The 17,001-nt window shown below is 48.3% G+C and overlaps 1 protein-coding gene across 2 annotated transcripts; it reads left to right on the plus strand.

Moving 5' to 3' along the window:
• Positions 1-11,960: 11,960 nt before the first annotated feature.
• LOC131267478 (uncharacterized) lies at positions 11,961-15,111 on the plus strand. Of its 2 annotated transcripts, none has more exons than XM_058270364.1 (5): positions 11,961-12,278; positions 12,838-13,060; positions 13,207-13,992; positions 14,064-14,328; positions 14,396-15,111. In XM_058270364.1, exons 2-5 carry the CDS (start codon positions 13,022-13,024, stop codon positions 14,797-14,799), a joined length of 1,494 nt encoding a protein of 497 aa, XP_058126347.1. In that variant the 5' UTR covers positions 11,961-12,278; positions 12,838-13,021; the 3' UTR covers positions 14,800-15,111. The 2 variants fall into 2 exon arrangements, with proteins under 2 accessions (XP_058126347.1, XP_058126348.1); XM_058270365.1 differs by having other exon boundaries at positions 12,853-13,060.
• Positions 15,112-17,001: the final 1,890 nt, after the last annotated feature.

Consider the following 17,001-nt stretch of genomic DNA (forward strand, 5'->3'; position numbering starts at 1 on the left):
AGTCGTGCTTTACGTCCCTGGAACAAGTACCAGACACACACGGGGGGCGGTTGGGGTGGAGGGTTGGGAAGTAATACGATTTTCATGCACGACTTTTTTTTTCTACTGCACAGCTATTTAAACGCCCATGTCCATCCCCAAGACGAGCTCCTACGCCGCGACTCGAGATCGCAAGGCTCCCGTGGTTCTAGCTTCAATTCGAATCGTACTCTCGTAGACGAACGTCGAACGCACCGAGACCGAGAGGACGCTTCTTCCACCTACCACCTTTTCTTTGGGAAGATATGACGAAAATTATCATTCATCATAGCACGGTTGGGAGCTTAAAGAGCCGGCGAGGACGCCACCAAACGGCGGCCACGATCGAAAGAATCGGGGAAAGATCGCAGCATCATTTGCCCGCAGAAAGCCTGTTATTACGGTAGCCTTACCCGGTCTACCGTACTCCTTTTCGGAACCCACCCCTTCATGCGTTCTTACTTTTGCGCCGTCAGAATAATAATCACAAGTAACAACGGCAAGCGTCAATCACGGCTCAATTCGAAGCCCGGCCACGAGAAACCGTTTTTCGCGCAGGATCGCGGTTGAGGGGCAGGGGATGACGGGCGTGATCGTTGCTGCCAAAGGAATGATGTTCTCGACCCGACGCGGCACGAGCAGCATAAATTGATGCTTATCGACATACACTGGACCACTGGTGTGTCTTTTTCTTTCCTACCAGAGACGAAGAACTCCCAACATCAGAAATAAGAACACGGTGTGTCAGAAGAAGAAAAACAAGGAACAAATTTCCTTAAAGTCTTTTAAGTTAGGGGAAAAACAAGCATCTTACGTTGGGAAAAGTAAACACGCAAGGTTCGGAAGCGCGACCATTCGCATGCCACCTTAAATTGAGGTTCGCTAGATCGCTAGATTCGACAGGTAATTTGTTCAAAGAGGCTCATCAAAGCGGTTCCTTCTAATTGCATCCTTATTGTGGCCTCAAAATCTTACACCAACCAAAGGCCCTATATCTCTTGGAAGTAGCCGTTTTGTGTCGAAAGCCAACATCGATCCCAGACCGAGTGATGTTAGCTCATTGTTCATTGTACAGTTTTTGGGTTGAATCGATAAATAACCTTTCGAAAAGCCCGCTTCCTTTCACAATGAATGGCGGCGTATTGTTTCTCCGCCGGCGGTTTTGGGAAAGGTGTGTCGGTCGAGAAGAGGTGTGAAAAGCGTGTTTTCCCAAACATAAATTTTGTTAGCGCCATTTAGCAAAGAGTCGCGCTGGTGATTTGTAGGAGAACTCGAAACTCGAGTCGTTTGATTTGTTGTTTATATTTCTATTAATAAATGGGAAAACATAAAGTTTCTCTATACACGCTGACTTGAAATCGAATAAAAGATGGCGCAGCGGCAAGGACCTCCCACAAAGCTAATTTTTCATCACCGGAAAATGTTTTTACTGATATCCGGATGTTTGGCTTCCAGGCTCTCCCTCCCTCTCCCTATCAAGTCTCCCAAGTTATAGGGGTTTTGCTTCACCATTAAAATGACTCATCCGGTTGGTCCGTGGTCGTAAAGTCCAGCATTAATTACCTATTGATAGTCTCCTCTTGCGAGAAAATTGAAACATTAACGCACTAATGATGCCCCCATCGGCCGACGGAAAAAAAAACCCAACCAAAATTATCATCCGTAGCCGAACGACGAACGCCAGAGACCGGAGCATCCAAATACGGATGCCCAATACGCCCATTCTCTCACCCCGCTCGGTGGAGGGACTCCGAAAGGGGACTTCTTGTTGGCGGGAGGGACCACACTTGCCGCGGAAAAGATGTTCCGGCGCCTCGCGCGTTATTAATTGCCGGTGCGCGCCCGTTGTTTATCGTTTATCGTACCCCATTTGCGAGACACCTGCCGCGACCACAAGAGAGGTCTGAGTCCAGGTCCCGTATCTCATAGGATATTTTGGGGAAAATCGCTCTGGAAGCAGCCACCGGCAGGGTAAACATTTCATTTCTCTCGCCACCCCAGACATCGCCCAGGCAGAGGCTTTATCTTCGCAGAAGTTGTAGCCTTTTGTAGCCCCAGCAATTTTGTGCTCGGTTCCGCCTCGAAAACACATCCCGCCACCTTCGGAAAACCGTTGACCGTCTTCCTGGGTGGTGGTTTGTGTCGTCGTGGTCGTCGTCGTCGCGGTTGTGCGTCCAAGAATTATCGGCATCCTTCCCACAGACCTTCGTGACTTTTTTTTTGTCATGCATTCCAGGCCACTAATGAAATCTGATCGGCCATGAAATCTGATTCCCAACCCGCTCCGAACCGATCCGAAGGGCACACGAGTAACGTTGAGCGGCTGATTTTACGATCAGATTGACAGAAACAATATTTATGGCAACGCAATGGCAAAGAATGTGGAGAAATCAGGAAGGATTAAATGCATATACACACCAAAAAGATAATAATTATTAGTGGCTTGTGATAATGAATACACGTTGAAAGATTATGTGCTTTCTCACATTGATTGCGGTACAAATCGGTACCGAATCGGTTTCGCTTACGTTTCCTGGTGCTGCATCCATTTTCAAGCGTAAGCCAAAACAACCAAAACTCGACTTAACTGCGAGACGTTAAATTTTATTTATGTCCCGTTGAATGTTTGATTTTATTCTGGGCAGGTTGACAAAGGGAAAGATTAACTAATTTGTAAGAGCAGTTATATACAAATAAAATGGAATTTAAATTCCATTGGGTATTAGAGAGATATCGACAGGAAACGTTACCATACGAGGATGTAGGTTGTATTGATGTGAAACCGGAACTAACTTACACCTTTTAAAGTTTCAAAACCCTGTTTGACAATGTTGATGAAGAAAAGACAGCGGATAAAAACCAGCATAAGTGGCATTGAATATTAAAGACGTTTTTTACTGCAGAAAATGTATCCATAACAACAACTTCTTTGCAAAACACCAATTACGGATGCTGCCAGTGGAATGATGGTTTAACTTGACGCGAAACCTGCCCGGACACTCGTTACTTTAATTCTCTCGTCATCATTACCGCAACGAGGGTAAACGATCGAAACGAGGCGTTCAACGCCTTCCGTCTCTGAGGAGCAGGAGTCAGCTCTTGTTTCTTTTTACTTACAGCATGCGTCCAAACAGCGGTAAAACACTCCGTCAACACGAGGCACAAGGACAGCAGTGTTTCGTTGCCTTCCGATCATTTCACGGTGACAAAACAATGCAGAAACAGAAGCAACTACTCATCGGCTGCCGCCGTTCGGCGGAGTTGCGGCGGGGTGGAACTCCATAAAATTATATCTAAATCCCGCCCATCGCCTTCGGCCACCGTTGACGCAATCGTAAGTGTTCGAGACACTTGCGAGAGGAAGAAGAAGGGACAGGAAAAGAGGGCGCGAGAAGAAAACCATCTTACGATGCGGCCACCGCCCAACCTCACAACTCATGCTCATCAACGCACGCAAAGGAATTCCGCATCATTATTGCAATCGCAAAAGGAAACTGGACTTTGTAGGATCGCTGGTGTGTTTTTGTCTTTGTTTTGTAACCCGCCTTGAGCATTGTGGAAGCCCACCTTTTCCTCCACACAGTACTATTTGCCACTCGAGTGATTTATTTGCTCATTCGCTTACGATATGAGCGTTCGAAAAACCAAAGCTTACTATGTATAAGTATCTGAACTTACCTTTAGGTCTTTCTGCACCTCCGTGTTGAATCTCAGGAAAACAATTTTTGATTTTTCAATCAGCTCTGCTTCGATTACGTTAGAAGATTAATAGGTTCAACACTTTCCACCATGCTATATTTCACTAAACACTATGATTCTCTTTCATGTAGTAACACTCCACTTCTTGAACTTATTTTCCGTGACGTGCATTAAATAGTACACGTATTTCGAATATCACACACACAAAACTCACAAACCAGCACTCTTTAATACAATACATTTTTCGAGCGAAAGCCGCTTTATTCTAAAAAACACACTTTTATTCATTTGTAAACCACCGATCACAACGATTTAACACTGAACTCATCACTACGCACGATGCCAACGGGAACAAGATCACGATTCCGTGGATCGTCCTCCCGGGGGTCACTGCACTCGAGCTGACGGCACGAAGGATTTCGAGCTTCTTTTCTATTGAATTTCGTTTACCCCCAATCCGGGCGACCGCCTCCTGTGGAGAAGAACATTAAACGTAGCGTTAGAGATTTAGTTTACGAGCAGAAACGGTAGTTCGGGTGCATTCTTCACGCGAGAGGAAATGTAAGGTGCACTTTCGTTACTTCCTCCTGCCGCGATAAACATCAACTGCACACCCCATCGACTCGCTCACGCACTCCCTCTTCGATTCGAAGCAATGGCAGTGCAGGAAGGCACTGAAGATCCGGACCAGGAACGAATGCAGGAGGAACAGGTCACACATGCAGCGAAACCACCGGGCACCGGTTTTTCGGTATTCAAGTCTCGTTTCAGCCGCAACCGCGATGATTGACGATGCACACATGGGGTGGAACGAATGTCGACCTATGCGCTGACGATTGACGAGAAGGTAAGCGCGGGTAATTACACCGCCAAGAAGAAGCGACCGACCATGGGGACTGGAGGATGATAAAGCAATTTGGACCACTCGGGAGCAGGCGAGGAGTGGGTACTGTGGGGCAGGGGTCCGGTAATAATAATTACCGCCAAACGAATGATCATCATCTACTTCAAAAGGCCTAGGAGTGGAAGATTATCATTACGCCTAAAGACCGGTCCCGTGATGTAACGAACGAGGGTGCCATAAGTATTTGTTTCTTCTAGTTGCGTATTGGACTGAGTGAACCTTTTCCCCCAAAAACCCTGAGTGAACGTTTAGATCGTGTTTCCCAGAGGAGTGTTCCTTCCGTAAAGAAGCGAAAGAATATAGCAGCAGCAGGATGAAAACTCACTCCCGTTAAGGGGCAACATCGCGTGCAGAGTTAAACCTGCTCCCTCGCTGGCATTTAAGCTTGCCTCGCGGCAATGAAACAACCGACTTATGTGACAAAAAGTTGCCGGGCCTCGTCAACCCACGATCGATCGCACTCGTTTAATCGATTGCTCCTTCATCGAGCCGAAGCCTAGGAGAGGCGGGGAAGGGAGAGAGAGAGAGCAGGTGGAAGGCAAGAAAGGCAAGAAAGTCTTAAAGTCGTCGTGCGTGTGTCTGGCGACAAATGCCGGGTGCGAACGTGAAGTAACACACAACTACCATCACTTCTTGCTTGTTGCCCGGCTGCCGGACGACAACATCTTGAGCGACGACTTGGCTTTTCATGCGCGGGGAAAGGCCGGGCGCGGGGGGTTCTGTCAGGAGGAAGCCAAGGTCTTCGGGAGGAACGACGGCGGTGGACAGGTGCGGCGGAATCGGTCGACGCGATTCGTTGCGGTATTTCATAGTCCGGCCCCGTGTGTGTCGTGCTGCCGATCGTATGAAAGATCGAATTTTCCACAAACCATTCGCGTCGAGGGCTTTCTTGCGGGAAGCTTATGGGGCTGGTTCTCCTCCTTCTCCTCTCCACCAAACGCAGCCTTATGTGGTTCCCTCCGACTTGGCAAGCGTTTTTTTATACACTTTTTATAAGCCCGATCGATCGCTTTCTTCTCTTTCGTTCGCCATTATTGATCGGCTTTAGTTGTTTCAAGCCGTCTTCTTTCGGCATCCGAGATCAATCATCCGTCCAAAGACAAGACCACGGAACATCCAGTAACCCGGCACGGGATGAAGTAAAGTTTGGTTTCCCACCACCCGTCCGTCCCCTTTCGCCGGACGAGTGGTACCCTTTTTCTATCGATTTTGCTTCAATAAAATTCATCAATACTTGCTTCTTCACTTTGCCTTCCAGCTCGACCCTCGTGTGTGCGTGTGTCTGTGTTTCATCGTTACATCTAGGTAGGACTTTTTTTTCCCTTCAACTCTCCGTATTCCTTCCCTTTTCAATGGCCCTAGCAAGCATCTCAAACTTCCTTTTGCTACCCGCGAAGGAAAGCGATCGTGCTGGATCGTGGTTCCTTTTTTTTCTCTCCCATTTGCCTCTTTTCACTATGTTTTATTGCAGCGTTTAATTCATGAGCGATCATCATCATCATTGGGTTCGGCAGCCACCGAAGGCTTTCTCTGGCGGTAGAATCGAATCGGTAGCAAAACGCAGATGCGTCGGATGTATTTGAAACAACATAGCCACGAACGGGTTGTTACACTAGAAATAAAAGACATATGATGTATAAAAAAAATATATTTGGAGATATAGACTATATTAAGAGCGATGGGAGATTACTAAAATGCGACCAAAGAATAACAACATTTCAATAATCTGAAAATAACTGCCAGTTGCTTGAAATGTCTTTGAAATGTGATCGTGCTGTGTGGTGCGTAATCTTCTGCGTAATTGAGTAAACTTCTTAACAATATGTTCCCCCACCTCGCTAGAGAAACGAGAAAACTAAACACACGATACCTCCCACGTGTCCAGCACAACTTGCCAAACACTGGTTTGCTTATGGTTTGCTTATTATGGCCCGCAGCATACGACAAGTAGTGCGCAGTGTGTGTGCGTGTGTCTGTACGGCAAGAGATCAAGATCTGTTGCTGTCAATCTGTCACCTGGGGGTTGCTTTCAGCAGTAGGTTTTTGAAGAATCACCCTGTCTGCCTTTTGGATGGTGTAGGTTTTTCCTTCGATTGCCTCCAGTAAAACGTCCATACCGTAATTTTTAATGCATTTTTAGCTTTGCAAGCTTAAGGAGCCACATTTTCAAAGTGATCGGTGTGTCTACCGGCAAACGCTAAGCAACACACTCTCTCTCTCCCTCTGGAACGGCACAAGAAAAGGCTTGGATGAAATAATACTCCTTTGCCCCCCCCCCCCCCCCCCCCCCCCCCCCCCCCCCCCCCCGACCGGATCGGTTTGCGGTTTTTGCCTCCTTCCTTCTCCCGCCGGCGGTTTTTGCCGACAGCATTCGGCGATGATGAAGCGCATCGTCGCGCCGGCCGCATTTTCTCTCCCCAGCCTCCCCACCCCTGCCCTTTCCCAGTCAAGCCAAGATCACCGAACCGCGAACCGGTTGACGTTCGGCAGCGTTCCGGGGAGGGTTTGGAGAAAGAGATCTTCGGGAATGGAGCGAAACTCGATCGCAAACGACCATGCGCAAAAACGTAACACGTTGCTGCCGCTCCCACCCCTTCCCCGAGGGTGGGTGGCTTTGGGACAGCAAAAGGGTTTTCTGTGTATTCACCCTTGCACGTGAACGGACGTTGAAGGCCCGCCCGGACCTTTTGACGACTGGCTCTGGAGTCTGGAGAAGGCTTGTGCGCTTCAGTGTATGTGTTTTCTTCAAAATAAATCATGCTGCCATTGAGTACCGTATGTTGACTTTACGGACTATAATTAGATTATTATAACCGTGTATAAACGCGAGCGCCTGCTCGTTGTCTGCAAAACTTCGATAGACTTCGGCGGCACAGATTGTTGCGCGAGAAGAGAAGAACGAACGGGTTATTGATACGGTTCGACGATGGCCACCTTCATCCCTGGAGGAGGAGCGGGTAACAGGAGAGGTGGGCAATTTAATCGTGAGGGTGGTGAATGGTGAGTGTCTGTGTTTGTGTTTCCCCGCCCGAAGCCAGTAGGCAAAGCAACCACGTTTCCATCCAAGGAGGCCAGGCAGCCGGAGAAGAAAAGCAAGCAAGCGAGCAAGCAAGCAAGCAAGCATTTTCCGTTTTCGGACCGCAGCGCAAACGCCACCGCCAGGAAAGAGGTTCACTGATCGGTGAACTTTCCGTTTGATTTGGAATAATTTAGGGTTTCAGTTCAGTTCGGTCCGGTCCGGTTCTGCTTGCTTTGCTTTTCTACAACGCTTTTCTTCTAGCTCCCAGGTTCACAGATTCGGTTGTTTCGGTTGGTTGCGCGCGCGCGTTGAGGGGTGAGGCTTGAGCTACGGCTGGCCCGTGGACTATCCCGAGCATCAGATGTGCCTTTTCCATGTTTCAGCGCGCACGAGGCACCGTCCGATATGTCTCAATCAGCGAGCGGATAATTACCGTTGGCGAAAGAAGAGCTGGCTGTTTTTTTTTTGCTCGGGACACTTACTCCGTTAATCGAAGCTCAGTAAGTAAGAAACGAACCTTCCAAATCTCATACCGACATTCCTAGAAGAGCGACTGACCTCCGGTCGGTGGCTTTTTCTCGCTAGACTTACCGTTGAAGTCTTTCGATTCGCGCGCAGAATTCGTTGCGAAATTACAAACAATGGCGGGGGGATCTCAACGGTCATCTATTGAATACTTTCTCTTCAGCATTGTTGTCGTCATTTGTGGGCCTTATCGGTTAGCCTTAAACCTCTTCTCGGAGTGTTCATGAAAATCAACACGAAAGCCGAGCTATCACTAACAAATGGATGATCTTCATTGCGCCGCGTTTTCTATTTTTACCTGACCAGCCGACACTTTTGCAAACTTTTCCTTTTCAAGAGGATGTTTTTCATTTTCCTAGGGGTTCATGAAACTCAGCACACATACGAGTATACACACACACAGCCAGGCACGTCATCGCAGCACATCGATTCATAAATTGGCCTGGGATAATGGGCTAGAAATCGGTATCGGAAAGCGCGGGGGAAAATTGAATAAAATTGATCCAAAATCAATCGATTTCAAGGCATCGCCAAAAACCACTTCCTTGAGGAATATTTCCACTTTAGAGGGCGGAGGAAATAATGATTCTCTTCAGACCATTTCGGTAGCGTTTTCATTTGCTGTTCGGAAAAATCTCACTCCATCCACCCACCCACGCTTGCTTGCTTGCCGATGGTAATAAAAGGAAAATCCAACCACACACACGCACACACGCATAATTACTACACACAAGAGGCGGTTTTTGTTCGTCTTCTGGAAGCACACGGTCACCGCAAGATTTTTTGGGCAAATATTGACGCACCCACCCCTCGGCTATTCATGATGATAATGAGCCTCGGTAATTGAGCAACAATCATCACAGCTCTTCCCTTTTGCTCAGATCGCGCCGGTTCCCATTTGAAGCATCTCGATTTTTCTTCACGCACTTACGCTTCTGCCGTCAACACATCCACGAAACCGGAGGCACATGGAGGAAGACGTGAAGACAGGGTAGACGGTCTGCTCATGCGCATTATTTAATATCCATCCGCACTCATTTTATATCCATCGATCACAACATCTTCACGGCGCATCGGCAACATGGTAAAGGAAAGCGTTCGCAGCATCTTTTGATTGCGGTTGGAGGAGACGCCGTGATGACGCCGGTTCGTTGAGCAGATGCCACTGAATCTTTGTATTTTGCGTTTGTGTTTTTTTTATTACTTTGAGTACGAGCACACTTTCAGTTGTTGATTTCATCGTCTTCTCCGATGACCGATTGTGGACCGTTGACAACATGTTTTATGTGATGTCGGTACCGGGCTCTGGCTCGGTGGTGCGTAACACGAGGTCCGAAACACAACACAGCACGACGGAGGTATAGCACTAAAAAAAACCGCCACTGGCCTCAGGTGGGCTTTTTTCTGATTCATTTGTTGTTCAACCCTCAACGGCCAGAAAAACCTGCTCCTTCGCGAGACAAGGACAATCAACAACCGAGCCTCGATGGGGGGACAGGGGCGCAGCCCGGGGGGAGGCAGGGTGCTGCATCATGATGGAAACTGGACGCAAGAAACTGGATATTGGCATGATGAAATAATGCACGTAAAGCACACATACGTGAACGCACACAAGCACACACACGTGGTTAATGTGGCTTATTTCATTAGCAAGCAAATTAAAGCACAGTTCTCGACATAAGGTCTTGCACCTTTCCGAGACGACGTTGGTTAAGCTGACCGTAGAAGGACACAAGCACTCGCGCGTTTGTTAAACTAGGTACACTGTTGGCTCCTTGCGCAAACCTGCGCGCGATCAGCGCGAAACGAAAATGTCATCGAGCTGTGAGCTGCGTTTCTTCTTTTGTGTCCGGTGGGGAGGGTTTTTGGTCGACCGATCCACACCGAACAACCAGCTTCCGGAAGCTGCGACAAAACCCACGAAAACCCTCCAATGAAGAAAAAGCGGGGACGGAGGACGGAAACCGCATAAGCACACTCGATCGGGATAGTACACACTTGATCAAACCTTTTAGTTTGGGCGGCGCAAAGGGGAGCATAAACACACAAACACAGACATATGGGGGGAAAGCACAAATGTGAAAAAATTAAAAGAGTGTCGCCAACCGATCCTTGACTCGGGCCGTCTCGGAGGGGACAAGTAGCATTTTAAACAGAAGCAGGGAAGAAAGGAACACCTTAAAGACACACACAGCTTCGCAGGAGATGCGATTGAGATTGTGAAACACGAAAGAGGAATACAGGAAGACCGAGAACGTGATTTGGGAAAGCAAAAGAAGCAAAAAACTGCACACGCCACTTCTCCACGCCTGTCGCGAACTGAAGCGAAAGGGTTGAAGGGAGGAACAACGACAAAAAAAACACCAACAAACCTGTTGTGTGCTTCACGCGCGAATTTGTGACTTTCGCGAGAACACTTCGCGGAAATGCGCGTGCAACGTTTGAAGCGAAACGTCCAATTCGAACGAAGGCTGACACCAAACTGACTTGTGTTTATTGTTGTTTTTTCTCCGGATCTCTCACATCTCTCAGAGATTCATGAGCCCGCTCACGAACACATTCGCATTCCGTGCATGTGTTTTGCACCAACACATTCATTCCGTGTACGCACACGAAACGGGAAAATAAGTCTTTACTAGTGTTGTATAATTCCGATTCAGATTCATGAATCGGAATGATTCTTTGTGTTTTAGATATTCATGAATCTTCGGATAAGAGATTCCCAAAGCTGAGGAAAAATGATGGTTCAAAAATGGGTTAAGGAACCCCCTGTTTTTGGTCGCATAATCTACGCCAACGGAAGAATCGTGGAGATTCGTGACAGATCCATGAAAGATTCATGAAGATTCATTAAGGCTTCGAAAGATTCATTAAGTTTTGAAGATTCGAATCCCGAAAGATTCATGGATCCATTTGAATGAATCTTAGGAAAAAGAGTCCTATGAATCAATCTCGCCAAAAGATTCATTAAGCACAACTCTAGTCTTTACCGGTTGTATCGGCTAAAGGTCATTCTCTCACGGGAACTCGATTTTGGGAGAGGATTTCAAGGAAGGCTGTCAGTTCAAAACAAATTCAAACCGCCGTTGCACAAAAATAATTACCCAACTGTTGTTGTTACTATTTAAACGTATAGTAAATAAGATAAGGGCAGATTCTCTAGTGCCATACAATGCTTACAATTATCGCCCCCCCCATATCGACTGGACGAATGCAAAACGTGTGCCAACGGGATCATTGTTCTTGGTGCAAAAAAAATCGAAAACAATTCATCCGTTGCATGCTTCACATGCATCTGCAGCTGCTCCTATCGCGCAATGCAACCATACCTTCTTTAATCGCATCGTTTGCAACAGAACCCGTACTCCTCATCATTTTTCTTCCTGCCCGCTTTGCCCCGTCCATTCGATGGCAAATGCTGTCAGGAAGGCAAACAAACACCGATGGAATCGAATGCGATGATAGCAGGGACCGAAAGCAGTAGTGGGTCAAGATTGCACTGTCCGGGCAATCAAATGGACGTCCGTTCGGTCGGTATTGCCCAAACACCGATTCGTTCGCGAGAGTTCAGTTCACTACACTGATCCGTGCACTGCAGGTAACCAGCTCCGGTGATCCGTTCTGGGTGTACCCAAGTTCTATTCTATCACCAGCGTGCTCAAACGTCTCCGGGATCAAAGGGGTTAAACGTCTGATCTCCAAAGGCGGGTCCGAACTGGAGATCTTTTCGCCTCCGCGCTGTTGGTAGTATTGTCGAGCTTTGGTCGGCAACAGGACCCACCTCGCCCATCACGATATCGTTCCATATCACTCAGAGGACGAACGCCGAAGGCTTCAACCACGTGCCGTCTCTTGTTGGAGCTTCGAAAAAAGTTTCCCGGGGCAACACTGGTTTAAACCCGATCACGACTAGAGTGCTCTTTGGACAGTAGTGAAACCATCGATTAAAAGCAAAATAAAGTGAGGAGCCCTACGATCGTGAACATTCCATCCCTAACGGAATCGTCGTGAGTGTTTGTGTGTGATTTTTACGCGGGTGGATTTTTGTGTGATATTTTTTGTGTACCTGTCCCCGGCCTATCTGTCCACGAGCAGATCGCCCTGTCCAGTAAGGTAAGATGTCTATGGTTTGGTCTCCATGCAACGTCCACCCTGTCCTTATTTTATTGCAAACTGCACGGCGTGCACTTTAACCTCTAGGCCTGGTGTGTAGTCGTACTGTAAGTCAGTGTTTGATTTAATTTCAATAAACTTTCTCCACGTTGATAATCTCTGAACTCTCCAAGTTGCACGCGGTCCCTGATAGCAGCAATTGAATGCATTCTTTCACCGAATGTGCGCCTGTGTGTAACTGATGAGAATTAAACCAAAAGAAACATTCTTTATCACAATTCCTCCGCTTTGAAATGACCGTGCGAAGCTCTGCTTGCAGGCAAAAATAGCATGATTGAAATGATTACGGCGGACAGCCGATTATTATTTATTGAAAGCTGCCTAATTTGTATGCCATGCAAATGTAGGAGTATCAAGTACCGGCTGCGAAGCCGCTTGTAGTAGTGTAGACAATTCTGACCGATTGGTAGCGAACGATGATGGCGATTTACTCCCCCGTCCAGGGCCCTTCCGTCGCCCTATGCTTGCATGAGAGAACTCTAACCTCGCTTATCATCAGTATATTGTACTGCAGGACCGATCGATACGATCACTTTCGGGTCGCTCGGTTGCCACTAGTTGTCGGAGTGCTCCGATCGGATCTGTGTGTCGTACGGGAGAGCGTCCTTTGGAACCGGCGACCACTGTGCAAGGGCGTGTAGAGCCTGGAACCTGGACCGATACCAGAGCCCAAGGTTCCAACCATGGGAAAAGCGAACGCAGTCAGTGCGGCAGACGAGCAGGTGAGTCGCGGAGGGCGGAAACAGAGCTTCGTTTCAATCTGATCGCTCCCGGCAGACATGTTTTGATTTGATGTTTGCCTCTGATAACACGTTGCCGCCTTAATACCACTTGTCCCTTCCGTCCTTTCCGATTGTAACCGCGACAGGAGATCGCCGAAGCGCGAGGTTCCACCCTTCCGGATATGCTGTACGATGTGTTGGCGCGGGCAGCGATTACTTCCATCGGGCAATTCGTGTACAAGCGCGTCGACAATCTGCTCTGGACGGTGGAGAAAACGGCTCGCTGGTCCCTGCCGCAGAATCCTCCGATCATGACGGAAAAGACGGCGGTCACCGAAAAGGTGGCGGCCGCCGCCGGAACCGAGGAAAGTGAAGACGCGGGAACAAACATTTCCGGTCCGCCACTGATACGGCCCCTGCCCTGGTTGCTCTTCCTCCCGGCGCTGATCGTACTGCGTCTGATCCGAACGGTTCTGTCGATGGGCGCGAGAGCGATCGGACGTGGTCCGGTGCTTCCGGCGACCATGGTGGGTTTTCTGCAAAACAAGCGACGAAAGCTACGCGCCCTGAAGTATCGCGGACAGCGACTGCAGCGTATCTCTCGGCTTGAGGTGTCCTCGGAGGAATCTCCACAGGGGATCGCTTCATCCTGGCTTCAGCGCATTATTCTGCCGCTAAAGATGGTCATCTGCACCCGGCCGTACCGGGCGACGGACCTCAACTCGGACGTGGCCCATGCCGTGGTGTTCCGTAAGGATCAGCCTTCGACTGCGGCACAAAAGCGATCCGTGGCCGTGTCGAAGAAGCGCAACCTGAACCAGCGTGAAGCCGAGAGCGACGAGGAGGGGGCCAGCGATGAAGATTCATTCGAAGATGCCGGATACAAGGAGCTGCTCGATAAGTACGCTAACGTTGACGATTCCAGTTTCAACGTAAGTCGAGCATAGGAAGAACCATCTCCCTAGTGGAACTTATTTCACATCTATCTCTTCCTTTTCTTCAGGTGGACGACATCTCATCGCCATCGGATGACTCCATCAGCTCGCAATCCGATGCTGATCCTTCGCCCAAGAAACCTACCCTCGAAGCGGACAAGAAGTTGAACGGAGGAAGCCAGCAGGCTGCGGTTGCACCGAAACCCGAGACTCTAAAGCGATCTGCAAGCGAACATAAGAATGGTATCGATGCGTCAGCGGGTGCTTCGAAGAATTCTACTAGCGCCAAATCGATCAATCCACCCATTCGGTCTCAATCGGCTGCTGACTTAGGTAAATCAGAAGTTCAACATCAATAGTAGAATATGTATTAATGCATTTTCTTTGATTGACATTGTAGAAAAGGGAAACAACGCGCAATCTTCAGCATCGGTCGGAACGGACGGCAATAGTAGTGCGGCTACCAGCAGCACTACGACGCCTTCAAAGAGTATCCCTAACCTAACAAGCTCGCCGGAAAACAATGAAAACAAACCGATCAATCACAACATCCCCGGGGTAGTGGCCGGCCCGCCCGTAAAGTCCCCTACTCCGACGTCACTGAAACCACTGGCCAAGCAATCGCCCACTATGAGCGACGTCCGGAACAGCTTCCAGCAGCAAAAACAAACCGCTTTTGCCACCAAAGCGTCACATTCTGGTGCAACGGCCCCACAACAGCAAATGAATCAACAACAGCAGCAACATATGACCAATGGCGGGAAAAGTCGCAACAAGAAACCATCAACGCAGTCTGCTGCTTGAAGGCTCGAACTAACGGCAAGAACTGATGCTGGGAGATCCTTATGCTGGTCATTCCTTTTTGGGGAGAATTCTTTCCACCGAATTCCCTACTCCTTCTTTACGTGGCGTTAATTTTCTTTTTTGTTTTGCAAGTGCCTTTTGGAAATGTGAATGCAATGGTGTGTTAGAATATCATGTGTACTATGTATCGTAAATGTTTCGGTAATGTTTAAAAAGGGTCTTCTTTACACGCTCGGGAGGCGCTTAGCCGATATCGTTATTGTTAATAAATTTGCCTTCAGTGCAGCAAGGTTTTATTCCGTTTCATATCAACTCTAGAAGTGTTACATTTTCTTCCCCCCCCCTTCCCCCTATGCGTCAAATTGTTTTACTTGTTTTTAAAACTTTTTTGTTGTCGTTCCCACCAACTAATTATACCCATCCGAAGCCGGAAGCCGGGAGCCGGGAGCGGGAAAGGATACTTTTAATTCATAGTAACGGTTTGCAGATTCCCCTGCAGATTCGACACTGCATTCTGGACAAGGGCAGTTACACGACTTCGGAGAGTCCGAGTGAGCTCACAGTGTGAGTGAGTGACGGAAAACCATTGCGCATGAAAACGGGCATCTTTCTTCATGTGCCATGCCGTGGATCACATGATTGTGTGCGAGAAACGGCATTGAATCGCGTAGTCCCGGAGCGAGCTTGACAGTACTTTTGTCAACTTTGGGCTGGAAAGTGTGCGGCCCCAGTGCGGACAGTCACGGTTCATCGCGCCACGATGAGGAAAATTTACAACATTTCACAACATTGGAGGCACGGCTTGATGTGATGTGAAACCGTATTCTGTGATTATGCTCCTTGTAAGGGTCGCTTGTGCGTGTACGTGGTTTTCCATTTTTAACAGGCGTGGTTAGCATTCCACAGTGCTTCAATTGTGTGAAACTGTGAAAGAAAAAGTGTACCACCCTTCCATCCATCCATTAGACGAGTGTCAACTAAAGCCAGTCGCTAAATCAATCGTTAAGTGGAGCTTCAATTTCACACCCTTTTGTGGATACAGCGTAGTAACGGTTCTATTGTGCCTTATTGCTCCGAAAAAATACCACGCGGATGTCTATCTATGTGATGGTGATTGTGTTAGTGGAAACATTATACGTTTAAGCATATACACGATAAGCAGCCCCAGTATGTTTGCCCTCAACCCTCTGCATTGCACGATGCACTCAACATTTTATCAATGAAATGCGAGCATAAGCAAAGGTGCTCATGCAAAAAAGTGCTTCCAATCGGTTCCAGACTTAACCCGTCAAATAATTCAATTTTCTTTCGATTTCGTGAGTATTTTAATTTCCGTACCTCATTCCTCAACTCAAGCCAACCGATGGAGCCACAATCAGCTCGGCTATTGCACTTTACGAAGCTTCACTGCACGTAGGTCATTTACTGCAGCGTGATAACGAGCCCCAGCGTAACGCTAGTAACGCTTCAGCGCGTGGTTTCGACGTCTCCCCGTGATAGCCACGCTGCCAGGCATTACTTGTTGGCATCCCCCAAACCGCAATCCCCAATCGATGCCCCTGAAGGGCGCCCTTCCGAGAGCTGAGAGTGTGTGAGTGAGTAGCGCGCACGCGTCCCGGCGCAACAACATGAAGTGCCAGAGGGTGAGGTGGGTCGAACAACACAAACAGAAAATACGCGAGAAGACTGCTGGGGAGGCTCAACATTGGGGCTTTTCGAACTTTACTTGAGGCCAATTTTACAGCACAGTTGTCATAGCAACGTTGTGAACTTAGCATGTGATGCTTCGTTGTTGTGCTTAACAGAATCATCACCATTGTTCACCGATCGCTTTGGGCGCTTCGATTATCAGAAAGACGCTAATACGCGAATCCGGTTTCGTACTACGCGACGCTGTCAAAACAATGGCAGGTGCGGTGAGTTCCAAGATCGCGCGAGAACAAAAGAAAACACACGCGAAACCGTGAGCGAAAAGCGCGATTCTCTTGAACCGCCGAGAGCCGAGTGTGTTCTTCAAACGGAAAACGCTTCGATGGTTTTAGTTGAGATCGAAACTGGGAACCGGATGGGACGCGCGTCAGTCCGCGAGCTTGTGTTTGGTTCAACCCCCCAAAACCACCACCTTCTCCTCTGTTTTCCCCCCGGCCGTAGGGGTAGGAAAGCACACAGACGCAAATTGTAAGTCACGGCGAAGCAATCATC

The sequence above is a fragment of the Anopheles coustani genome, chromosome 2 (genome assembly GCF_943734705.1).
Source record: "Anopheles coustani chromosome 2, idAnoCousDA_361_x.2, whole genome shotgun sequence".
NCBI lineage: Eukaryota > Metazoa > Arthropoda > Insecta > Diptera > Culicidae > Anopheles > Anopheles coustani.

Coding starts and splice junctions, on each gene's coding strand:
- LOC131267478 (XM_058270364.1), top strand. CDS start 13,022: ATGGGAAAAGCGAACGCAGTCAGTGCGGCAGACGAGCAG. Junction 13,993..14,063: donor TTGACGATTCCAGTTTCAAC/GTAAGTCGAGCA, acceptor CCTTTTCTTCAG/GTGGACGACATCTCATCGCC. Junction 14,329..14,395: donor TCAATCGGCTGCTGACTTAG/GTAAATCAGAAG, acceptor TTGACATTGTAG/AAAAGGGAAACAACGCGCAA.